The 26662-nt window shown below is 43.5% G+C and overlaps 1 protein-coding gene and 1 long non-coding RNA gene across 2 annotated transcripts in view; one reads left to right on the forward strand and one right to left on the reverse strand.

Annotated features, from left to right (window-relative positions):
• Positions 1-471: 471 nt before the first annotated feature.
• Positions 472-26662, forward strand: part of LOC147011706 (uncharacterized) — a 49840-nt gene continuing 23649 nt past the window's right edge. Inside the window, exons 1-3 of the mRNA XM_085856921.1 lie at positions 472-593; positions 6359-6465; positions 7749-7911. Coding sequence (XP_085713047.1) covers positions 6394-6465; positions 7749-7911 — 235 coding nt within the window. The 5' untranslated portion in view covers positions 472-593; positions 6359-6393. The remainder of the gene's footprint in view (positions 594-6358; positions 6466-7748; positions 7912-26662) is intronic.
• Positions 15902-25078, reverse strand: LOC147011707 (uncharacterized). The gene is made up of 3 exons (XR_015051760.1): positions 24849-25078; positions 22112-22218; positions 15902-16529 (listed from the first exon to the last, which is right to left on the reverse strand). It is a non-coding gene; the product is annotated as an uncharacterized LOC147011707 (long non-coding RNA).

A 26662-nucleotide genomic window follows, 5' to 3' on the forward strand; every position in this document is an offset into this window, starting at 1 on the left:
TCTCGATAATGAATGATGACAAACATATGCATGTTCGAATAACCCAATCGTATGCAATCTTCCATGTCACATGACCACTCAAGTCAGTTGCACATCCACATAAATCTTGTAATTATGGGCTGGCCCTTTAACTTTGTCCAGCCAAATTACTAAAACCATGGGGGCTGTGACATTTTATTTCTTTTTCTCCTTGTTTATTTTGTATATATACATACATATACATATATATATATATATACATATATATACATATATATATATATATATACATATATATATATATATATACATATACATATATATATACATATATATATACATATATATATATATATATATATATATATATATATATATATATATATATATATATATATATATATATATATATATAGATCCGTGATGGACCGATGATGACGAAAGGTCTTGAACATGAGCACGTGTGTTTGGGGAATGAAACTCGCTGCAGTGCCAAGTCTGGGAGGGGCGAAACCTCCCCACGTGGAGATCCAGCATCGCTTTGGAACGTCTCGGTCGCAACGAGTCAACGTCACCGAGTCATCCAACCGATCTGTGCGGAGAGCAGTAAAGAGGTGAGTGCTCACGGGAGGGTTATACTCAGGTCTTCATCATATAATTGGGGTGCATCGAAGAGACCGCGGGTCTTACTCGCATTGGACGGTATATAACTGGAACACAGGCGTTTTTAGCCACGTCAAAAATCATTCATTTGGGATTTTGGTCTCAATAACGAGCACACGAAGTGTCAGGTGAATACCGGCGGTCTCCCTGAGGGAGGTCAGCGTGTGAACGCAAGTCGACCGGCAAAGCTTGACAATTCAGTGACCCCTGCAGGTGGCACCTTGTGCACCTCTTCCACCTTTCCCGTGTAAATGTTGCATGACCTCGAAATGGCATTCGGTCTCAACAATTCAGTCGACAGAACAAATTGTCAATAGTAATCATAATAATAATAATAATAATGATAATAATAATAATAAGTATATTGCCAATGTGAGTGAGGGTCGAAGGGAAGCACCAATGAAGGAGTCCTTCCATGGTCCGCATCAGAATGTTCATAATTAAATTATACAACTCTACAGACCTTAGTTTTGTTGACTTTCTATAATTTTTTTAACGATTAATCTGATCAACTTTTCGGCCAGCTCTCTTACTTGTCGATTTAATTAATTGTGAGAATTTACTTGTATTGCTCAGACATTTATCAAAGGGCTCTCTTCATTCTGCGATGTCGGTGTCGTTGGTCAACACGACGCTCACACAACGGGTAATCGCATGATGGTGCTAAATCTGTCATGAATTGTTCATTGCAAAATTTTTGGTTCGACACACCACTACTCATTGTATAGACTGGCAGGATAAGCCTAGAGGTATGTGTACTCACCTTGGAGCGGTCTATTCTGGGTTTGAATCCCGTCCCAGGTGTAAACTGTCATCCTGGTGTTAGGCAGGTAGGGCGAGCCATTAAGGTGCGTGCAGTTCCTCGGATAGACATTAAACTGGATGTCCCGTCTGTCGGCATTCCGTGTGGTGGATGTTAAAGACCTCAACGCATCTTTCGGGAAGAGTGGGCTCGTTTTGGCCCGAACCCTGAATAAATTACAAATTTCTGAATGAATGTGCTGGGACGCTGAGTCTTCTTCTTGGTGTGGTTTAGTTTCAGTTGAGTGAACAAGCCGGTGAAATGGGCAGTCCTCAGCCACTCCTGGGCTTGCAGGGTGAGATGCAGTGAATTCCATCCTCCATCACAAGTGTGATAGAGATTAGCAGCATTTGTTACAAACTACCAACAGGCGGTTCTATCATCTGTATCGCTCACCACAGTCACAAGCTGTCATGTCGGCCAGGTTCCAGAAGTGCATGCACGTGTTGAAGCTCCCAACACCCATCCAGAGACAGTTCAGATGACACCACTCCTTGTTAGGAGGATTTGCACTCCGGGGGATGGGCATCACCTGTGGACAGGTGATTCTCGTCCCGCTTACAGGGGAATTCGCGCATTACGTTCATCCAAGCCCATCCCTCGGAGCACTACAGTTCGAGCAGAGAGTGGTAGGCTCTTGACAGAGGAGTCTGAAGTGAAGGCCCGCTAGGCCGGTTACTTTGAGCGGTTGTACCAGGCTGATCCCCCAACTGTCGAGTTGGACGTCAAGGGTGTTGCAATCCCTGTTGCTGACCCTCGAATAAACTGTGGTCCACCTACGCTTGTGGAAACACGGGCTGCGGTGAACCAGTTGAAACGGGGCAAAGCTCCAGGGATCTGTGGCATCCATGCCGAACTTCTCAAGGCTGGTGGAAATGCTGCACTCGTGTCGTTGCATGCAGTTTTGTGCTCTGCCTGGAACACAGGCATCATCCCAACTGACTGGAAGAGGGGCCTTGTTGTCCCTCTCTGGAAAGGGAAGGGTGATCGCCAAGAATGCAACAACTACCGAGGGGTGACGCTGCTCTCAGTGCCGGGCAAGGTCTTTGCTCGGATAATTCTCGATAGGGTTCGCCACCATCTGCTTGAGCACCAGCGTCCAGAGCAGTCAGGCTTTACACCAAAGAGGTCAACGATTGACCGTATCCTTGCACTTCGTGTCCTCACCGAACGCAGATGAGAGTTTCGGCAGGGGCTGCTTGCAGCCTATGTTGATCTCTGTAAAGTGTTCGATTCAGTGAATTGGGATGTCCTCTGGAGGATTCTTGGTCTTCGTGGGGTGCCACCAAAACTGATCGATCTGATGTCTGAACTCTACTCTGGTACTGAGAGTGCTGTGAAGTGTGGTGGTACCATCTCTGACTTATTTCCAGTTGTTACTGGAGTTCGTCAGGGATGTGTACTTGCCCCCACACTTTTCAGCACTTGTATGGACTGGATTCTAGGGAGGATGTCGGAGAGATCAAGTTGCGGTGCGTCATTTGGGAATGTCAAGATCTCGGACCTTGACTTTGCAGATGATGCAGTCATCCTTGCGGAAACTTTAGACACCTTTTGGGGGCCCTCGAGGTGCTGAATGAGGAGTCGGAGCCGTTGGGATTACGGGTTTCTTGGGTCAAAACTAAGATCCAGGCTTTCGGTGACATCTTGGATGCTGCTGTCCTGTCTGTGTCTGTTTGTGGTGAGGATGTTGAGGTCGTGGAGAGATTCACTTACCTTGGCAGTGATATTCATGTCTCTGCTGGCTGTGAGTCAGAGGTTAAATAGACGTCTGGGTCGGGCCTGGGGAGTCATGGATTCACTGGATCATGGGGTGTGGCGCTGCCGGTACCTGTGCGGGAGGACGAAAGTCCGAGTCTTCAGGTCCTTGGTACTTCCAGTCTTGCTCTATGGGTGCGAGACTTGGACTCTGACCAAGGATCTGAGACGGAGACAATTCCTTTGGTACCAGGTCTCTTCGGAGAATCCTTGGCTATCGCTGGTCGGATTTTGTGTCCAATGAGCGGTTGCTGAGAGAGACTCGGATGAGATTTGTTACCTGCATAGTCCGTGAGCGTCAGTTGCGGCTGTATGGACATGTGGCTCGTTTTCCTGACTCTGATCCTGCTCACCAGATTCTCTCAGCGAGGGAGTCTCATGAGTGGAGGAGGCCAGTGGGTCGACCACGTTCCTCGTGGTTGCAACAGGTTGACCATCATCTCAAGGAGATGGGGATGGGCCTGGCATCTGCCTGGAGGATGGCCAGACGGAGGCCCCTGGAGTACCGGCGGAAAGTGGACGCAGCGACGTGCTGTTCTGGCACATGCTCCCATACCTGACCTGACTCCTTGTGCGATAGGTGTTCGCCAGTAGGAGGGATAGAGATTGGCAGCATTTGTTGCAATCTACGAACAGGTGGTTTCATTCTCTACTTGCTGAGGAGCCACTGTTTTCTGCCCTGCCTGTTGTTCAACTGGATGTAGGGTTGAGCCACTTTGATGAAAGGTTTGCTGCTCTTGAGTCTTCGTACAGGCAGTTCTCCAGTGATTCTGTGATGCAGAGGGTGTGCAGGTTGCTCAGAAGCTTTGACGGCAACTTTGTGTCGAAGATGTAGAGGTGGGTATCATGGGATGTCTGCCAACATAGGTAGGTCATGGGTTGGTGTCGGTCGTAGACAGCCACTGATCATGAGTAGGACAGAGTTGAGCTGTACATCCACCATTTTATGTGCGTGCTCCGACCCCAAGCAGATAATACCCAGTATTCTACAGGGGCACGTACTAGTGCAAGTGCGGAAGAGCGCAGAGTTGTGAAGTCTACTCCCCAGTTATGGCTGCAGAGCCCTGCGCAGTAGGTTGACCATAGCTGCTATTTTTCTAGCGAAATTTTCTGAGTGCGAGTGGGAGACGAGGGTTCTGTCCAGTTTAACCCACAGACAGCTTGGGGTACCTGAAAAGGGAGACAGATTCCATTGATTTTGACTTCTAATTGTCTGCCTGATTATTCGTTGTTTAGGTGGAAAGCTGAACAGATGGTCTTCTGCATGTTGAGACAGAGTTGCCATTGATGGTCATAGGTATGCATGTTCATGTCCTGTATAAGAGTCTGTTTTACCTCTTCAAATATTCTGCTGGTAGTAAAGATTGCCAGGTCGTCAGCATAAGTGAGCTTGATTTCAGAAGTTTGTGGCAAGTCAGCTGTGTACAAGTTGAAGAGTGCTGGGGACATCCTTGTGGGATGCCATTTTTAAGGGTTCTGGTCCTCCTGCACTGTCCATTCAGCAGGACCCGAAAGCAGTGATTAGTGATGATTTTGCTGATCACATCAAACCAGCCTGGAAGTCAGCTTACATCACCTTCATCAGTGAGGTTCTTCTTCTTCTTCTTCTTCTTCTTCTTCTTCTTCTTCTTCTTCTTCTTCTTCTTCTTCTTCTTCTTCTTCTTCTTCTTCTTCTTCTTCTTCTTCTTCTTCTTCTTCTTCTTCTTCTTCCTCTCGATCCTTTCAGCCAGCTTAGAGATGAGTGCGTTTCCTTGTTTGGGCAGACCATTCTCCAAAAGTGGCTCAATCCTGTTCGGTATCAGTCATTCCAATACATACTTGAAATCCATTCCTGGATTTAGGTAGTTTCACCAGAAGGAGGTTGATGGTGGACCATGTGTGCCCTGCAGATACCTGGGGGTGGGGGACAAAGCATGGAAAGAGTACATGGTGCAAGACCAGAAATGAGGTGGTAGAAGACAGAGACAACCAACCTGTCTGCAATGTTGAAGTGATGAGCCCATTGATTCAGCTTCATTGCGGGAGATGCCAATGACTTTAAAGGCCTTGGTTTCCACGGCGTCAAGCTGAGCAAGCTGTGAAGCAGGGGAGCCAGCCCAGAGGGGAGAGAAGTACTCCATGAAGCTGCAGATGAAGGCCTTGTTGGTGGATCGGAGTTCAGGTGTGCCAAGGAAGGACTTTGTGTAACGCAGGATGCCCAATTGGCGATTGCCATTTAGAGGCCAACGTTTAAGTGTGGTTTGCCCAAGAAAGATCACGGATGACAGTGAGACCCAGGAGTTTCAATGACTGAACTTCCTCAGGAGGATTATTGAGAAATTAGATGGGGAGTGGTGGTGGTGGTGGTTGGGTGGTGGGGAGGGGTTGACAAACGGTCCTTTCAGTGAGAGATAGTGAGAATGTGAGATTTGTCAGGATTGAAAGTCAAAGTGTTTGACCATTTTGTGATTTTTTTTTTTAACTCTGAAGAGAGGGATGCCAGAGCAGAGCGTGGAGTCATCAGCAAATAGATAAAGAGGATTTTCCAGAGAGTCAGGGAGATCATTGATGAAGATCAGGAGTAGGACTGGGCCCAGAACACGATATCTCAAAAAAGTTATGGACGGATTTGGACGAAACATAGTGGACAGCTTGGGTGTGTGATAAGAACAAGCTGATTAGATTTTTATTTCTGTCTGGAAGCAGATGCGACCCTATCAGTGTGATATAAAATGTAAACTTTTTAGCTTGGCGGAGGTATGCGCTCTACTGAGTGCCGTGCTAGTCACCTTCACCACCGAAGGTGGACAGAGGTTATGTTTTCACCCCTGTCTGTTCAGATGTCTGTGAGCAGGATATCTCAAAATGTTATGGACAAATTCAGACGAAATTTGGTGGACAGGTTAGGTGTGCGACAAGGATGAATTGATTAGATTTGGATTTTGAATCCAGATCCAGCCGATCAGTCGGATACAAAACATGAACTTTTCAGCCGAGCAGAGGTATGCGCTCCACTGAGTTTTGTTCTACTTTTGGCCATGCATTGCTATTAGGACTAACCCTATCACCTTGCTCATTTATTCCACGAGCCAAGATTTTGTCCACAAGCAAAAGAAGCTCCACAATGGGACAAGCTACGTAGGGAGTAACTGTATCATCGTTGTTTCTGTTATATAGACACAATCCATCCCTGGACCTGGTTTCGTCCACATATGGACCTGAGGACCGATATCACACTTCTCTTGCGTCACTCTGGGTCCCTCTGCCTGTTCTCCTTATTCCAGGTGAGCTATATGTAGGACCCATAGAGGTCATCATAACAAAGCGATGGTCCAAAAGTCTTTGCCCACATTTGGCATATCGACGTTGATTGTTTCTTTGAACAAAACTGTTTGATTGCTTTGAGCCACCGAAATTTACTCAATGTTTACTTGTTTTGAAATTCACGTCTTTGAACAACTACCCATTTGCCTTTTGATCTCATCTGATTCAGCTCGAGCCTCGTCGAGCATTATGAGATTACTGAACCGGCTTTTGTGCATGGGAAGGGTCATAATTAAGAGTGGTCAGTCCTCGACCAAATAGAGTAAAGTGAGCCAATGGGACAATTTTTAGATCCTCGTGGAGGATCTCTAAGTCTTACTCACATTGTTGTTCTTCATCTTCTTCTTGTGGACTTTTTTGTTTCACAGCCTCCAGTTTTCATCCAAATTTCCTGAAACTTGGCATATTTATGTAAAAATATCCTGCGCAGACAGTAACCATCTCCGATTTTGAAAATTCCTCCGAGAAAAAAAAGTTATGACGTCAAAATATCTCCGCTAATGGAAATCGCCAAAAAAATATCTCCGAAACTAGGCAAGCTTTTTGAATTATGTTTGCGGGAATTATGTTTGCGGGCATTAGCAGAGATGAATTACTGCACATATAATACATCACTATGACGTCATATCAATTTTTATGACGTCATTCCAATTTTTTGATATTTTTTTGTTTCACAACCCAGAGTTTTCATCGGATCTTCGTGAAACTTGCCATGTATATGCAGAAAGCCCACCCGCAGGCAGTAACCATCTCGGATTTTGGAAATTCTTCCTAGAAAAAAAGTTGTCATAATTTCGCTGCTAATGGAAATCGCCGATACCATTATCTCCGAAACTAGGCAAGCTGTTTGAATTTTGTTTGCGGGAATCAAGCCGGGCATTAGCACCGATAATGTATCGCAAACCTGATACATCACAATGACATATTCGTTTTTATGATGTCATCATTAAGAGGACGATGATCTTAGCTCATTTGAGCTTGTTTGTCAAAGGATTCCATCTTTTACCTGGACCGCACAGCAAATAACTGGTTTCATGTCTGCCCCAAATTAATGTGCTCAATGATGCAGTGCCCTGGACCACCCCCTTTCCCCCGTTCGTAATCCTCTCGGCAGTAGCTTTCGACTATGCCGGGAATCAAACCCAGGATCCTAAACAGCTCAACGAGATGAAAAAAAATTTCAAGTAAAAAAATATCGTAAATGAAGAACTTCAAAACTCATTTGGTGGCTCTTCCCACCCAGGTCGCCAGTGCTCTCAAAACACGGTGTGGATGTCGCAGGGACACCTGGGCATGCCAAGGACGGTGCAGTTGGTGCAGCTTGTCGGTGCTTCTTTATCCACCTCCTCCTCCTCCACCTCCGATTCCCCCCTCGTTCATGCGTCATTCAAGAGTCCCAGACACCGGTAAACGTGATATCAATAACGAACTATGAAGCTTTATCACTGTGTTGTGAGGATAAACAAAATTGTTTAACAATCCACAACCAGGCCGCACGTGCCTCAATTGTGCTTTTAAAATTGGCCAATTCAACAGAAATGTGAACATGCTGTGCAAAGAAATCTCTTGTTATATTTATACATCCATAGTCCGACACATGGGTGCAGAGATAGCACACTTTACCTTTGTCTAGTTTAGGTGTTCAATTCCCAAACCAGCTGGGTGGTTTAAGCTGGGTGTTCCATCTGCTTGCAATGGTTTGTAGACATTGAGGACCCCGCGGAGTCTTTTGTGAAGTGTGAGTGAGTTATCACCAGACACCCTGGAACTTTTTTTTTTTTTTTTTTTTTACAAATTCCTGCACAAATCACCTGCAGTCAAAGATTAGGCCTGGCCATCCGGTTCGTGAAAGACTTGGGTCAAACTTCCCCGACAGCAAAGCCCAAAAGAGGGGGGGGGCAACAATTGGGGCCACCGAGGAAGTCGTTGCATAGAACCACACCACAGGACATGATCATGAGCGCATGACCTGTCAAATGATGTCCACTTTTCTTTCACCGTGATATTGACGTCACAATGCAAGATACACAACAGATGTTGAACATAAAATTTGTAACGAGAAAATCAACTATGACGTTTTACACAAGACCCAAGTCGAATATATCTTCCTCTTCTTTCTGATGCAGCACCAAAAAACCTTAAAAAACAAAATACATACATGCATACAAACATACAAACATACACACATACACGCATAAACATACAGCACTTATGGGGTATGCTTACACATTGTAAGCAACAACGAACCATGTCTCGGGAAGCTCACCTGCATGTATTTTTTCTTTCTTTTTCATATATTTTTTCTTTTATTTATATTTTTATTTACAGATGCTATTTTTTTGTATACATTGTCGAGGCTCATCTGAGAGCTAAAACACAATGCACAACAAGGGGGGCAGGACACAAGAGGAGCGGGAGAGGGAATGACAAAACAGTGGGGAACAGAGACATTAGGAGATTTGTGGCAGGGAACACGGAGTAAACAAGATGGACATTTCAGGGATTTTCAGGAAGGAAAGCAGGGAATTTGAAGAAGGTGGGCTTGGGTGGATTAACAGGGATAGAAAAGATCGAGGATTTGGATGGGGGAAGATAAGAGGTAGTGGTCAACAGCTCTTTTGAAGACCTGGAGAGAAGAATGGAATTGAAGAGAGTGAGGGAGTTTATTCCAAAGGTGGGAAAAAAGAGGAATGAAAGAGGGAAGGTGAGCAGTGATTCGTGATTTTGGTAGTTTTACCAGAAGGGGGTTGTTGGCAGATCTTGAGCACCCTGTCAAAATCTCTATCGAGTGCAGCCTGTGGCTGCTGGCTGCATCATTGGTTGGGACGCGGCTATGCCGCTGATGCAGTGTCCCCCTTACCAGTACACTGGTGCTCATTTTGCTGACCTCGGAAGGATGACAGGCTGAGTCAACCTCCTGGTGTATTTTAATTCAGCGGCCAACGGGGCTTGAACTCAGGACTTGAATGAAGATAGTTTGGTGAGGAGTGCTGGGTGCCAGACCTTGTCAAAAGCATGCAGTGAGTCTTGGGATTTGGCTATGATTTCATGTCTGCCATTGAGGATCTCCATCCATTGTTGGGAGAGCAGAAGCAGCATATCTCGGGTAGAGTGACCTGGTCTGAAACCAAATTGATGATCAGAAATCAAGTCATTGGAGAAGAGAAAGGATTTAATGTCTGAAGCGATGATGGATTCCATAACCTTGATGATGATTGGGAGAAGGCCAATTGGTCTGTAGTTGCAGGGATCTGTTTTTGCACTTTTTGTATGCAGAGTGGTAATATTTGCTGATTTCCAAGCAGATGGCAGATGACCTTGAACAAATGAGGGGTGAATAGAACAGACAGAGGGTGAGCAAGAGCAGAGGAGCAGATTTTCAGGACACGTAGACTGATGCCGTCTGGACCGGTTGCAGAATCTGAGTCGAGATTTGACAGCAAGCTCTCCACCTTGTCAGGAGAAAAGGACACAGAGTCCAGGGACAGCTGCGTGCGACTGGGTACAGATGGGTACAGAAAGCGATGGGTTTTGGACACAAGATTTCGATGCAAACACCGAGTTTAGGCATTCAACCTTTTCACGTGCGGTATCAGCAGTGTGGCCATTTGAGATAAGGGAGGGATGGAGGGGAAACATACACCAGAAACAGATTTGATTCGACGACACCAGGATTTGGAGGAGGGAGAGAGGTTTGAGAGTTCAGACTTGAGATTGGAAAGATGTTGTTTTCTGGCTCTCCTGAGGGAAGATACACACTTGTTCCGAGCTTTGTGGAAGGAACTGAGATTACCCTCAGTTGGGTTTACTTTCCATTAGGCAAAGGCAAGTTGTTTCAGGACAACTGCCTCGCCACAAGCTTCAGTGAACCATGGGTGGGAGGGAGGGTAGGACAACTGAAGACGAGAGGGGATACATCTCTCCATGATAGAGAGAAAATATCTTTGAAAGAATTCCCAGGAGGAGTTGACGTTGGAGAAAGTAGCGATAGGAGACCAGTCTTGAAGTTTGATGGCTGCTTGGAGACCCTGCCAGTCAGCCTGAGTGAAATGCCAGACTCGACGGCGGTGAGGTGGTTATCTGATAATAGCCAGAGAGATGTTCACTTTTACAAGCACGTGGTCAGAAGAACTGATTGGAGCAGAGGAAAAACAGCAGATATTTTCAGGGAAATTTGTCAAAATCAGATCCAGAAGAGATGTTAGTATCGTTGGTTGAGATCCGGGTCGGGAAGTTGACCGATTGAGTCAGTTCCAATATGTCGCAGAAAGCTTTTGATGAAGTGTCATGGCAGGTGAGGGAGGTACCCACACCTAGCGAAGTGGCATGATGACAATTGATGTCGCCACATATGAGGAAGAGAGAGTTCGGATGAGAGGATAGAAGTTGGTCCATGCTTTCGGATTGTGAGGTGTAAATGGAGTCATCACTGTTTGGTGGACGGTACAGTTCACATATAAACATGAGGTGGGAGTGGAGGGGAAGCCATAGCCAGAGGTATTCCTGGGGGTGTGGGGGAGTGAGGGCAGTACCGGAAGTGTGAGGAATGGAATATTTGATGAAGAGAACAACTCCTCCACCATAACGAGGCTTAGGTCTGTCATACCTGAGGTGGGAGTGACCAGGGACAGATACGAGGGAGTCAGAAATGTCGTGAGGGAGGAAAGTTTCTGTTCAGCAGATTATGTCTGCTTTATCAGTGGCAACTTGTAAGGAAAGATCTGTCAGGTTTGAACGAAGTCCCCAGATATTTGAGGTCCACACTGTTAATGAAGAAAGGGGGTGGAGGTGGCTTTGAGTGCAGGGGAGGGGAGAAGGAGGGTCAGACAAGGGAGGAGTCGGGGGAGGTAAGGAGAGTTGTTGAAAGAGTGTGGGGGATTGCAAAAGAGCGAGGGGAGGGGGCCGGATGAGGAGGAGAAAAGGCTCTGTGGTGCTGGGTTGAGGTCCAGTGGGGATTAATAAAAAAGGGAGCAGAAGCCAGTTGAGGATTTGAGGGAGGTGGAGTGATGAGATGGAGGAGAGAGGGCAGGGGAAGGAGGCAGCTTTGTGGATGTCGGAGAAGGGTGAGTGGGGAGAGTTGAGGAAGAAAGGTGAGGGGGGAGTTTTTGAGAAAGGTGAGAGGGAAGCTTGGAGGGGGAAAGCGTGTGATGGTTGCTTGAGAGGGAGGGGTGAGAGGGGTGAATTGGCACAGAAGTTGGAAAAAAAAGGATGATTGATGGAAAGCAAACATGTATTGCAAACTGGGTTTTTAAAAACATTTTTTCGTTCAGAAATGCAATTAAAGACATTTCTCGAGGGATGCAATCAAGGTGAATTAAGAGACTGGAGAGAAGAAATGTAACAGTTGGACTTTTTCGACAAGGTATGAAGGAAAGGTCGACTTGAGAACAGTTTGTTGAAATAGAAAAAGACTCCTGAATTATGATACAGTAATGAGAACCACACGTGTGAAAGAGGAAGATGAAGCATTTTTGGAGACCGTTTTAATCATTATTATTATTATCTTGCCAAAACGAAGTTTTTGCAAGATATGTAAGTCAGCTTGTATGTTTTGTTTTTTTTGTTTGTTACTTACGAAATCTTTAAATCTTTAGATTTCGTAAGTATATTGATGACTTCCGTTTCTGTTTGTTTGTTTGTTTGTTTATAGGCACGATAACTCGAGAACGGAAGAAGCTACCAATGTCAAATTACACCACGTGATTCAGGAGGGTGGTGGCTAGCGCTGATTAGATTTTGGTCAAAATCGGTCAAAGGTCAAGGTCACAGTGAGGTCAAACATCCAAAACATTTGATTTTTGATGGTTTGGTACAGAATCATCGTAGAAACTTCTGGTTTGCGTCGCTACCTTCTCTGGAGACAGCTTTTATTAGACAAGGTCAGAGGTCAAGTTGATGATTTCGTAAGTACCAGTCTATGACTGCTTGTTTGTTTGTTTGTTTGTTTGTCTGTAATCACGTATAAAAAATTCTGCAGAGCACAGTTATCATTGGAAACTTTTGTAACTTCGCATATCAGAGGCCTATAGAGGTCCCTTTCAGGCACAAAGTTTTGAAGGTCAAGGTCAAAGGTCAAGGTCACTTTGTCGCAAATCAGGGGAGTCAAAACCCTTATTTTTTTAGTAATTTTGATCGGATCGTCTTCAAACTTCATGGGAATATAGTTCATTGTCTGGCGCTCAGCTGATTAATTTTGGTGGCGATTGGCCTTGACCTTCATATGTTTTTTTTTGTTTGTTTTTTTGTTTTTTTTTTGGTCTGTAATCACGTATAAATCACTCTGCAGAGCACAGTTATCATTGGAAATTTTTGTAACTTCGCAAATCAGAGGCCTATAGAGGTCCCTTTCAGTGCATAAAATTTTGAAGGTCAAGGTCAAAGTTCAAGGTCACTTTGTCACAAATCAGGGGAGTCGACGAAACCCGTATTTTTTGAGTAATTTTGATCGGATCGTCTTCAAACTTCATGGGAATATAGTTCATGGTCCGGCGCTCAGCTGATTAATTTTTGGTGGTGATTGGCCTTGAGCTTCATGTGTTTTTTGTTTTTTTTTGGTCTTTAATCACACATAAATCACTCTGCAGAGCACAGTTATCATTGGAAATTTTTGTAACTTCGCATATCAGAGGCCTATAGAGGTCCCTTTCAGCGCATAAAATTTTGAAGGTCAAGGTCAAAGGTCAAGGTCACTTTGTCGCAAATCAAGGGAGTCGACGAAACCCTTATTTTTTGAGAAATTTTGATCGGATCGTCTTCAAACTTCATGGGAATATAGTTCATCGTCTGGCGCTTAGCTGATTAATTTTTGGTGGAGATTGGCCTTGACCTTCATGGTTAGCGCCTAAGGTCAAACATATTTGACCCCAAGGTCAAATTTTCAAGTTTTAGGAACCATATCGTGTAGTACCTCAAATTGAACACCTCGATGAGTGCTTTGTAGATATGTCAAGCTTGAGACATTATGACGTCATTTGGTGACGTTATGAGGCAAAAGCATATTTTTCATGGTTACTCTGCAGAACGATTCTCATCGGAATCTCTCGTAGGCAGATATTCCTCAAGGAGTCGCTCCTGGTGGATAGCAGCTCTGTTCACCTCAGTGTGACCTTAAAGAAGTCACACGTGGTCACCTTTTGGCAAGATACGGGTCACCCTGCGGGTGACATTGGTTTATTTTTTTGTTTGCACGTATGGCCATGCACGTATGGGCATGCGAGAGCGAAGGAACGGCCTGTGTGGTTGTTGTTTCTGGCACACGGTTTGAAAGTTGTTCTTTTTTTGCATGTACGGGCACGCGAGAGCGAAGGAACGGCCTGTGTAGTTGTTTCTGGCACGCGTTTTTGAAAAATAAATCATTTTAAAAAATTTTTTGCACGTAAGGCCACACACGTAAGGGCACGCACTGCGCACGTATGGGCCCGCACTAGTTTTATTTAATTTTCATTTAAAAGGATTGCGTAAGAATCGGAAAAGTAAAGGTTGAAGTAAAATTGTGGAGGTATATGGTGAATTTAGATTGGTTAACGCAGAGTGAAGCTGTTGGATCGATGAAAATTACCAGGAAGATGGTAGAGAGACACGTGGATACAGGAAGTGTATATTTAGGAAGGATACAAGGAAAATATAATTTTTTGATATAATTTTGAAGATTAGGTAAGATCAGGGAATGAAAAGTTGTTGGTAGAAATCATTAAGGTCATGGTGAGAGTTGGTCAGCTCAAATATAAGGAAGATGGTGTGCCGACTGGAGGAGGAGGAAGAAGGAGAAGAAGGAGAAGAAGAAGAAGAAGGAGGAGGAGGAGGAGGAGAAGGAGGAGGAGAAGGAGGAGAAGGAGGAGAAGGAGGAGAAGGATCGGTACTTGTGGGTATGGAGGGATAAAGGGTTGTTGTTTGTTTTGTTCTACATCTTTTTAACTTCAGACAATAAACAGAGGGTGTCGTTGGGAGGGATAGATGGGGGCGGTGGGAAAAGTGGGGAAAATAGCATTTGATGGTAATCAGGAGAGAATACAAATAATAACGATCAAACACCTACACGGGCCTCAAGGGAACCCGAGAAGACAAGGTTGATGAAAACTCACAAAATAACATGATTTTTGAATCAAAACCGAAATAGGAACAACCAGTAAACATGTAGGTAAGAAAATAAACAGTTAAAACATGACATGTAACGACCGTAGACTTAACTTTGAGAAAGTCGGCAGAGACCCCTGAGAGAAGATCTGGTGCACCTTCTGAAACCCGCATATGGAGATAACAACCAACAACCAAAACACACACACACACACACACACACACATACACACACACACACACACACACACACACACACACACACACACACACACACACACACACACACACACACACACACACGGTTTGAGACCTGGCAGGTCTCTGTTTCACCTCCTGCAACCCATCCACATGTGGAGATAGCAGGCAACAGCAGCAGCTTTCAGCAGGGCCCAACACAGGCAGAAACGTTCGTCTGTTTCATTGATGTTCCCCTGACAGCAGGGATACTTTTACTGAAATAAACAACCAAGCAGCTTGGAGAGCGCTCACCAAGTGGCTTAAGCACTCAAGCAAGCATTCCAACGAAACGGTTGTTAAGAAACGGCTAGTTTGGAATGGGAAGGGCACTCGGTGGAGCGCATATCTCAACCACGTTATGCCTGATCCACGAGAACATATCAGGCCCAATAAATACATTTTTGAAATATCGTGCTATGTATCGTTTTTGGCCCAATCTCTCAATGGTGAAGATTCACTTTTAAAATTAAACAATTCTCACATCCAGATCTGGATTCAGATCTTCACCAAAATATTTAACCTGTCCACCAAATTTCGGTCGGTTCCGTCCACAACTTTTTGTGATATCCTGTACACAAACAAACAAACAGACAAACAAGCCGGAAGGCGACATGTGTGCTCGCTATATAATTGCATACTAGTCATACAGTTTTTGACGGATCAGGCTGAAATTTTTTGACAAAGAGCTTGACTATAGTGCGCATAAAAGCGCGGAAGCTGATTTTTGATTTTCGAAAAAAAAAAAATATATATTTTTCAGATTTTTTCAAAAATTTCAAAGTCCCATTGCGAGGCAACGGTGGCGTCCATAGCAACGGTGCTCAAAAACATACAACTAGATCCTGGTATGAACTTACCAGTCAAGTTTCATCAAAATCGGTTGACTTCTCTGGCCTCCAGAGCTGTCCATTACATACAAACAGACAGACAGACTGATAACCTGAGAATAACGGTAGTCTAGCGACCACCCAACAGAAAGGGGTGAAAACAATTTCCTTCACCTTCGGTGCCAGAGGTAATCAATATTATAATCAATTGTAAGAAACGTTTCCATGCCTTCCTGCCCTCCCGCATGAGCATCCACCGGTTTTGGCTTTTATTCGAACGATCCTTGGGGAATCGTAACTTGTTAAATGATTAAAAGAACACAGTAAACTCAAACATATTTTTTGGTCATTCACAGAGGTGTTTATTCCACTGCCGGCCCAGAGTGTCTATGTAAGCTGGGCTTCTAAAAACGACAACACACAGTCATTTTAATATTCCGTTCGCATGCAGTCCGGACATCCTATATCATAAATATGTTGACATAATGTTGTTGATATAATATATTATATATGATGTCCGGACTTAATTCCGTTCGCACTAAATGGACTGTTTGATCAAAAAATGCTTGGATGTTCAAGAACATGACAAATAGCGGAGTTTGTTTTCACATTTAATGGAGGTAAAGGACGAAAACAGAGTGGGGTTGGGGCTAGTTTTAAAATGTCATTGTATGAATCATAAACGTGTACATATCAAGTGAGTAAAGATGCTTGGACTTGTGTCAGCTCTGGTCATGTTCAGCATGCAGCTCAGCCTGACTCATGCAAACAAGTTAATTACTATAATCCGACACTGTACTACATTTCCTGCTTGATCATTTCATTTCTGCAACACTGCTGGATGTTGTTTTTTTTTCATCTTTGGGAAGTGCCAAGAAACGCATCTGGAAAAGATCATTGCTCCGAAATACAAACAGAACTTCAAGCGGGAATAAGCAGCATGTTTTGAGAGATATCATATGTTGGCTGTTTTTGTGGTTTCGTGTTGTGCTTGGCTGGTTTCCCACAGGGCTACGACCATCCATGCATGCCTCATATGTGATTTTTATTTTTAATGCACAACAATGTATGATTTGCGTATATCTGCGGTTAGCCACTATGCATCTCACACACACACACACACACACACACACACACACACACACACACACACACACACACACACACACACACACACACACACACACACACACACACACACACACACACACACACACACACACACACACACACACACACACACACACACATATATTGTTGCGAATTCTGGCCCGCCCGGCGTGCGATCGGCCACGTAACTCAAATTGCGACGTGTCGCCCACCGGAACGGACAATTCAGTCGTGACCCTCCTGGGATTACCGCCAGAAACCAGTCATGGGTGGGGGTTTAACCCCACCACCACCCAGTCCACAGTCCACCTGCACGAGATAGGGTAAATCGCCGAAAGTCGATATACCTATGGTACTCGCACAGGTAATCTGCCAAGGGATGGGACCACGCCACAGGCCGACTCCGGACACGAACCGCTTCAGCGGTTCGTTCCGTATTACAGGGATAACCGAGCGGAGTTATCGTCGGCCTTGATGGTTCCGATTAATTACCAGGTGTTTTAAACCCACTACTAATCCCTTACGTGATGCAAGATGGAGATTCAACAAAGGAAAGGACGCAGCGAAACGGGGAACAATAAGACAAGCAGACTTTTATTTCACACACACAAGCACGTATATACAGCCATACAGTAATGCACATATAAAAGCAAGGACACAATGCAGAGCTACAACCGAATATAATTATTACACAGGGACACTTAAACAGTTCTACTTTACAAGACTGGCGCCACACACACACACACACACACACACACACACACACACACACACACACACACACACACACACACACACACACACACACACACACACACACACACACACACACACACACATTTACACCAAACCAAAAAAGAAAATGGAAGTGCGACTTCCCTGAGCGCGTTGAATCGTCCTCCCGTGACCTCAGCTCCGAGCCCCTCCGGCGTGGTCCGCGAGCTCGTGCTGCGCGTCGCTCGTGTGGTCCGCTTGACGGTACAGACGGGGTTTTGGGGAAACGGACGGGGTTTGTTTGGCGCTATTTTCCGCGCTCGTGCATGGGGTCCCAGGGGCGCATGGGGCTCGCGCGAGGAGCAAAGAAGCAAGGCAGGAACAACAAGCTCGCGACCCAAACCAGAAGACGACCATGAACCAGAAGACCAACATGAAGACCAACACGAGGCCTCCTCGTCCGCCCCTTTCGTAGCGCGGGGCTCCGCCCTTTGCCCCGCCCCGTTTCTGGCTCCACCTTCCTTCTGGAAGCTTCCCAAAAAGGGGCGTGCCCTCTCGTTCCCCCCTCCCCGCGCCATGCGGGGGGTGAGGAAAGTCAGTCTTGGCTCGGGGCCAGGGAATTATTCCCCCAAAATCAGGCCCCCACCTTTTTCACCTTTGACCTCCGGCTCAAATCGCCCCTCCCCCCTGCCAAAGCGCGGGAAAAGCAGAAGGGAAAATCCCACAGGCGTTGTTGGTTTTTGTTCTTGTACGCGCGTACGGCGAGGGAAGAAAGACTCGGACGGGAGATACCCCTTCGCACCCGGGCCGCCGCTGCCACTCTGCCCCTCCCATCTGTCCCGCGGGGATTGTGACCGCACGGTGCTCGTTGAATGGCGAGTGGCGAAGATGTGGTAGCGTAGTTGTGGAAGGTGGCGTCGTGTAGTGAATGGCGTGATCGTTGAGATGTTGGTTGTGGCAATGTTCGTTGTTGTTCTTGCACCAAATTAACAATAGCCAAAGAAAAACGGCTAACTGAAGTGTCGCAGCCCGAATGGATCACATATATTCCCTCTATACAACGGGTTTGGGCTATCTACACATGAACTTACCGATATATCTCACTTGAGGACCCTTTATGGTGTAATGTGAATTTCTACAGCCGTAACAATATATATATATATATATATATATATATATATATATATATATATATATATATATATATATATATATATATATATATATATATGTATATAATGGGTTTATTTTATCTTTTGCAGTGTATGTTGGCAGTTTAATAACATGTAATATTAATATAGCTTGTTTTGTTAAAATAGACCTTTTTATATGAAAGCTGAAAATATATCTTGTTTTCTTGCCAGAAATAAAATACCAGCTCCCTTGGGGAGTGGCCAGAGGAGATCATGATATTATCCCCACACTTTTTGAAGAAAAAAAAAACGGGAGGATATTGTAATCAGCTCCAGCTGTCTGTCTGTCTGTCTGTCCATCTGTCTGGCCATCACGCTATCTCCTAAATGGTTGGGAAGAAATTCAGCAAACTTGTATTGGTAGTTATGATCAGCACATGGCAGGAAGGTGCAAAAGCAGTCATTTTTGGCTCTGCCACCTGGTGTGGGGTCAAAAGGTCAAATACCGAAAAAATGCAATTCTGGGCTCATTTTAAAATAATTATTTAATGAAACTTTGTGCATGCAATCAACATTGGGGGACGTATGAAGTATGTAACGATTTTGGGGATTTGACTTTTGGTTCATTCCCCAGTGGTGCCAACTGCCAACTCCATTCCCCAGTGGTAACAAGGGTCAAAGTTGGGGGGGAATTTTTTTAAACAAAATCTGATATTGAATCATTCCCAGTGGAACGTTTTGTCATCTTTCAACTTTGCTTCAGGTGGAAAGTGTGGGGATTTACGATGACGCACCATCGACTTTGTTGTCATTGTCTTGTTTTTGTTATGAGACGTGGCCTTTTAAAAACGTTATAATAACATGCAATGGTGATCACTCTTGCTTCCTGCTGCACGGAAGCAATATGCCTCATGAATGGCCAAAGCGAATTGAAATGCCAGAAAAATATGAAACGACATTGCAGCAGAAAATGAAGCTTCTGCATCGTGCTGGTCTCTTAAAACGAGTTTGTGAACCAACTTTTGACTTTGCATTCATGAACTGCAAGATGCCCATCTGGGTTTGCAGGCATGACACCGTCATGATGAGGTCATCAAGGCATTGGTATTGGTCTAAGTTAGGAGAATGTCAGAGTATGTATGTGTGTGTGTGTGTGTATATATATATATATATATATATATATATATATATATATATATATATATATATATATATATATATATATATATATATATATATATATATTCTCTCCTTAACAACATAACAGGTGCATCTGATGTATGTATATATATATATATATATATATATATATATATATATATATATATATATATATATATATATATATATATATATATACATATATATATATATACATACATCAGATGCACCTGTTATGTTGTTATGGTGAGCATTGCCGTGGATTATGTCTCGCATGGTAAAACCGCATAATTCGCACAGAACAACTGTCTGTCTGCCACCCAGACAATTGTTCCTGCTAATTAATGCAAACCATTCAACCAGAAGGCACGTGATGTGATTAGGGGGAAATCGAAACATGTGGAGTGTGATGAGCACTCCTCCAATCCACATTGGGCACAGTCCACATTTGTCTCTCAGACAGAGTCACCAGGCCACTTTCTCACTCTGTGTTGGAGGTGACGCTTTGCTGTGGACTGTGTCCAATGGGGAACGGCGGAGTGCTCGTCACACTCCACATGTTTCGATATATCTTCTTCTTCTTCTTTCGGCTGCTCCCGTTAGGGGTCGCCACAGCGGATCATCCGTATGATCCGCATTGTGATTTGGCACATGTTTTACGCCGGATGCCCTTCCTGACGCAACCCTGGTCGCCTCTTACGACACAGGGATATGGTACACCTATTTTAACCGGGGTATACACCGGCCCAGTACACTGGTACTCATTTCGCCGACCTCGGAAGGATGACAGGCTGAGTGAACCCCCTGGTGTATTAATTCAGTGGCTCAACGGGGTTTGAACTCAGGACCTTTTGGATCCCGAGCCACTGCCCTAACCACTGCGCCAACACCAGGCTTTCACATGTTTCGATATATATATATATATATATATATATATATATATATATATATATATATATATATATATATATATATATATATATATATATATATATATATATATATATATATATTAGATGACCCGTGAACCCGTTGGGTTCCTGTTGTGACAGCGGTTGATGAAAAAATCATTTCAAGAAAAAAAAGATAGCTCCAACAAACTATACCACTGAGGTTGTTTGCATTGATCAAATACTCCCGAAGAGTACTTGACTGAATCGGGAATTTATTTTTTAATTATTTTTTTGTTGCCCGATTTGAACGAAACTTGATACTGCACAGTGCACACTGCAGGCGAATGGTGAGTAAAATTTTTATGCTATAGTGTACTATTTTAGCTGTATTTCCAGAACATACATACATACATACAAGATGAGAGTTTTAGTACTACATAGAAGACATATATATATATATATATATATATATATATATATATATATATATATATATATATATATATATATATATATATGTGGGGTGTGCTTACACATTGCATAAGCATATGAACCTTACTTCCTCATTGTCTCAGGTCACTCATCTGCAGTTGATTTTTCATTTATTTATTTTCATTTTTTCCCCCAATTTATTTATATTTTTTATAAATGGACAATGACCGACGATTCTGTGTAATTTTCCCATGTATTGGTTTTGATGCCCATCCGGACGCAAAATTTTAGCTTTCTTCATCACCCGGAAGGTACCGATCTTTAACATCAGTCAGTGAGTGAGTGAGTGAGTCAGTCAGTGGTTAGAAAGAGCTTTATATGCAAACATACATCGAAACGTGGAGTGTAACGATCACGCCCCCGTTCTCCATTGGACATTGTCCGACACCAAATGGAGATTGGGGGAGTGTTCGTCACACTCCACATATTTCGATTTACCCACCAATCACATCACGTACTTTCTGGTTGAATGGTTTGCATTCGTGGAAACAATCATCTGGGTGGCAGACGGACGGTTGTTCTTTGCAGATTATGCGGTTTTACCGTGTGAGAGAGAAACAACATTTCTAAACAGGGTAGAACCAACATTTTAAAACTAGTTCATTTCTAATAATATTACTACACCCCCTGTGGTGTTTAATATCAGACATGGATGTGTACACCCACAGGAGAAAGACCCTCTTGAGAGCAGGCCCGAGCTGCTCCTCTGGTTGGCAGAGTGCCCCAGAAGCAGTGGAGGAAACAGACAAACAGGGTGTAGATGTAGATGTAGAACACTTGTAGATGTTGAACAATTGTGTTGCTCAGCCAGTGTGTTGCTCAGATGACAGATTATTGGTATGGTTTGCCAGAGGACCTGTGTTCAATTCCTGGTCTAGGTCTGTAATTTTTCCACATATATTTATGATGTTGGTTCTATCCTGTTTTATGTGTATATATTTTTCCTTGCAGCACGGCACTCACCTCTCTAAGGTTGGCTGGCCTGTAGGCTGGACATGGCTACAGTGCACTTCCCCCCACCTCCTTCCAGTTCTCCACTTGGTTGATAGATGTTTGTTCTTTGGGATGTCCTGGATGAGAAAAAAAGATCTTAATAAGAAATATCTTGGGTTGAAATTGTGCTTTCGACACTTTATTGATCGGTACTCATGATCGTGTGAAGCAATTGTCGTACTCTGACATTTCGGGGTTATGGTTGCCTGGCATTCTCTTGTCTCAGTTTTGAAAACACTGTTCGTTGAATATTGTGCATCATTTGAAAGGTTATTCAATTACCTGTTCAATGATTTATCAAATGTGCATTTCTGATGAATATTCATCTGAACAGTCATGCAATCACAATAATAAATAATCAAAGCAAACACTTTATCGAATTTCTGAATCGAGTTAACAGGACTTGGTCTGATTATTTATGTCGAACCTTGAGTACTGTTTAATGTACTGTTTCTGTTGGAGGGATGACTTGTAAAATTTTGAGACCAAACTTGATAGCTTGTGATATTTTCTCAGTGCACACAGCCAAGGTATCAATATTCCATCATCATGCAATTTATCCACATCATGGCTCATCGCAAATGACTTTGCAGTCAACGGGAAATGGAGGTTCAGAGTTCACCGACCACACTCTCATTTGTTGAGATTCAGATTCAACTGCTACACTCTAACCTAACATGACTGATATTTTATTCATCATTTGGAATTTCCAGATGAGAAAAATTATGTTCACTTTTATATATTTAGATAGAATTGTGCTTTCGACCCGATATTTGTAGGTGATCAGATGTTGTAAAGAGTGATTTTGCATGTTGAAATATAAGGGGTTTGTGTGGTTCATAAACAGACTGTCCATCCAATTTTGAATGTTCTGTTCCACATGTTCTATATTGTTGGAACAGTTATTGATTTACTTTTTCAGTCATGTCGATATTATGCATATCCGATAAATAATGACCTTATCAGAGTATTGCAATCACAGTAACGATTGATGAAAGTGCTGGATCGAATGTTCAAACAAACTCTTTTCAACTCATCCTCGCTGCACCATCAGCGTGGGTCTGCGACACATTTCCGGTGACAACTTCTGTGGCGCTGTGCTTCGCAAGCAAAGAGGTCCAATCCTCTGATCCACACAAGAAACCTTTCATCCCTTTTCATTTCTGCTATTTCCTTCATAGTTTCCCCTCCATCAAATTCAAATCTTGAAGTGGTGTTAGTTGTCCATATTCCATTGACCTTTGTCTTTTTTTCAACCTTCTTTGTTCCAGAATATGCGGTCGGGCTTGAATATCTGTTTAGCTCCATCTGCTGAGGATCTCCTTGAGCTACACGATGAGCATGGTCGTTCAGGATTCGATTCAGTATATTTGGCCAATATCTTTCGGTTCATTGTAAAACGTTGATAACACTCTGTGATATCCTTGGCTCTCCTCATATAAATGGGTAGTAGTTCACTGATGTAGTCCATCCTTGACGCAAAGCCTTGTGGTTGCTTCAGTCGTCAGAGTTGTATTTCGTGCAGACGTTGCAGTCATTTGTCAGCATTTTCTGTTTCAGAGAATAATGTGAAATGTTCACACTTGGAAGGACTGAAGTGAAGCACACAATCTTTCACTCTAGATTCAGTCTTCATTGTCCCTCTATTTTCCTTTCTTTGTCATCTCCGGTTGATCCATTGTTCAGCTTTGGACGGTATCAGTCAACGTCATCTGTAGGAAAGAAACACTGACCCTAGTGTAGCTACCACCACCATTAATGGCATGTCTACATTAGGTACCATGATCAAACATCACAATTTCAGCAACTACATAACTTTATGGAGTCCATTTGAACATTCAGTTGTTATTGTGATGACAATTCTCTGATTGAATATACCTTGGCTATATAATATTCATCAGAAATGCACATTTGATATACAATTGAACAGGCAATTGAAGAACTTTTCAAATGATGCACACCAATTAACGAACAGTACATTCAAATTGAGACAGGAGGATGCTAAGCAACCATACCCCCCAAAATTTAAAAGTACACCTCCACGCGATATATGGATACCGATCAACAGGGATGTCGAAAGTACAATTTCATCCATAGATATTTCATATTAACATCTTTTTTCTCTCTCTCAGGACATCCTGAGGAACAAAAATATACCAACCAAGTAGAGTGCTGGAAGATGGGGTTGAGTGGGGAGAGGTGGAGTGGGCACTGCAGTCCTGTCCAGTCCACGGACTACTGGGTTCGAATCTTGGACCGAGCTATAAACCGTCATCCCAGTGTTTCCCAGGCAGGGTGATTCATCAATGTGTGTGTGCCGTCCCTTGGATGGACGTTAAACTGGACATCCCGTCTACCGGAATTCGATGGTGGACATTAAGCGTCCCACACAAAGTGTAGGCGAGCTATCGCCAGTACACTGAACACATTAATGCCCTTGGGATTTCCTGGGTGACGGCCTGTGTTGGATTGGTGACCCATCCAGGATTATACCACGAGCCATACGAACTGCTTCGGCAGCACCAACTTCCATATGGAGTATTGAATGGTTCATGATGTGATCTCTATCTCCATCCAGTACTAGGCCATCAGCCATGGCTCAGAAAGTGCTTGAAAATCAAGTTTCGTTCCACTCATCGGGGAGGGGGGGTGGGGGGGGGGGTAGACAAAACCTTGATAATATGATAGTATATATCCAAATACATACGTATGCAAAGTTCTCCACTCAAATAGCTGCAGTTATTGTGTATTTTGATCTTGAGAATCGATGCATTCCCCGCATTCTCTCATTTGAATTTTCTCCACTCGGATTACGTGTGGGCCACGTGATGCCTCGACAGCCAATAGATCGGCTGACATCGTATGCAAATTACGTCAGACTGTCATGTGACCAGATAAGTTGTCCAAGATGGAAGCTTCCTGCAGGGAGGAAATCACCGGCAGCTGATCGGCGATTTTTGATGAATATGGCCAGTGAGGACGCTCTTCCGTGTATTATTCACCAGGACAATGGAGAGAACGAAGAAGTCAAACGTTTTACGTCTGTAAGATGGGATAAATGGAGAGAAAGTTTCAACAAATGGCTCGTCTTGGACGTTCACGAACGACGTTTATCCGAGAGTGCCGGCGCTTGAGGACTAACTTCGATCATGGGCCTATTGTACCCGGAATGCCGGTGTAAAGATTTCAAGCTACCCCCCTTTCAAGCTACCCCCCTTTCAAGCTACCCCCTTTCAAGTTACCCCCCCCCCGGTAATCTGAAATCGATTTCATCCTACCCCCTACGATTTCAGATTACCCCCCTCAAAACATTTATTTATGTTGTTTATTTACAAAAAATAGTAATTTCATTGATATTGAAAACTAATGAGGGAAAAACCATTGACCACGTGACCACCTTTAAAGAGTTTGCAATGAATTTTGATTTTATTATGAATGATTTTATTTTAATATTGTTATTAATTGAAATCAGTATTTCTCATACAGTTATAGTTTTTGCCACATTTTAATGAAATCCTTCTTCGATATAGTTGATACAAATAGACAGACTGGTTTATCTTTTTAACCAAATCAGACTATATTTACAATTCTGAAAACAACGCAATAAAATCAATGTTTCAGTAAGGCAATGAATACAGCTTATTTTTAATTCACAATTTCGTTGTGGTGGTGGTGGTCGTATGGCAGCTTAGCTGCCGGGGTAGCTATCATTTCTTGAAGCGTGACTGTGTCGCTGATGCAGTGCCCCTCTACCAGTACACACACTGGAACTGGTACTCATTTCACTGACCTCAGAAGGATGACAGACAGGCTGAGTCAACCCCCCGGTGTATTAATTCAGTGGCCGACGGGCTCGAACTCAGGACCCTAGGATCCCAAGCCACCACCCTAACCACTACTCAGGACCCGAGGATCCCAAGCCACCACCTTAACCACTGAGCCAACAGTAGGCTACGCACTCAGCCTGCCATTCTTCCGAGCGAGATCGGCGAAATGAATACCAGTTCCAGTGTGTGTACTGGTAGAGGGGCACTGCATCAGCGACACAGTCACGCTTCAAGAAATGATAGCTACCCCGGCAGCTAAGCTGCCATACGACCACCACCACCACCACAACGAAATTGTGAATTAAAAATAAGCTGTATTCATTGCCTTACTGAAACATTGATTTTATTGCGTTGTTTTCAGAATTGTAAATATAGTCTGATTTGGTTAAAAAGATAAACCAGTCTGTCTATTTGTATCAACTATATCGAAGAAGGATTTCATTAAAATGTGGCAAAAACTATAACTGTATGAGAAATACTGATTTCAATTAATAACAATATTAAAATAAAATCATTCATAATAAAATCAAAATTCATTGCAAACTCTTTAAAGGTGGTCACGTGGTCAATGGTTTTTCCCTCATTAGTTTTCAATATCAATGAAATTACTATTTTTTGTAAATAAACAACATAAATAAATGTTTTGAGGGGGGTAATCTGAAATCGTAGGGGGTAGGATGAAATCGATTTCAGA

This window comes from Eptatretus burgeri, chromosome 15 (assembly GCF_056783735.1).
Source record: "Eptatretus burgeri isolate ZD-2024b chromosome 15, Ebu_testis_v1, whole genome shotgun sequence".
Lineage (NCBI taxonomy): Eukaryota > Metazoa > Chordata > Myxini > Myxiniformes > Myxinidae > Eptatretus > Eptatretus burgeri.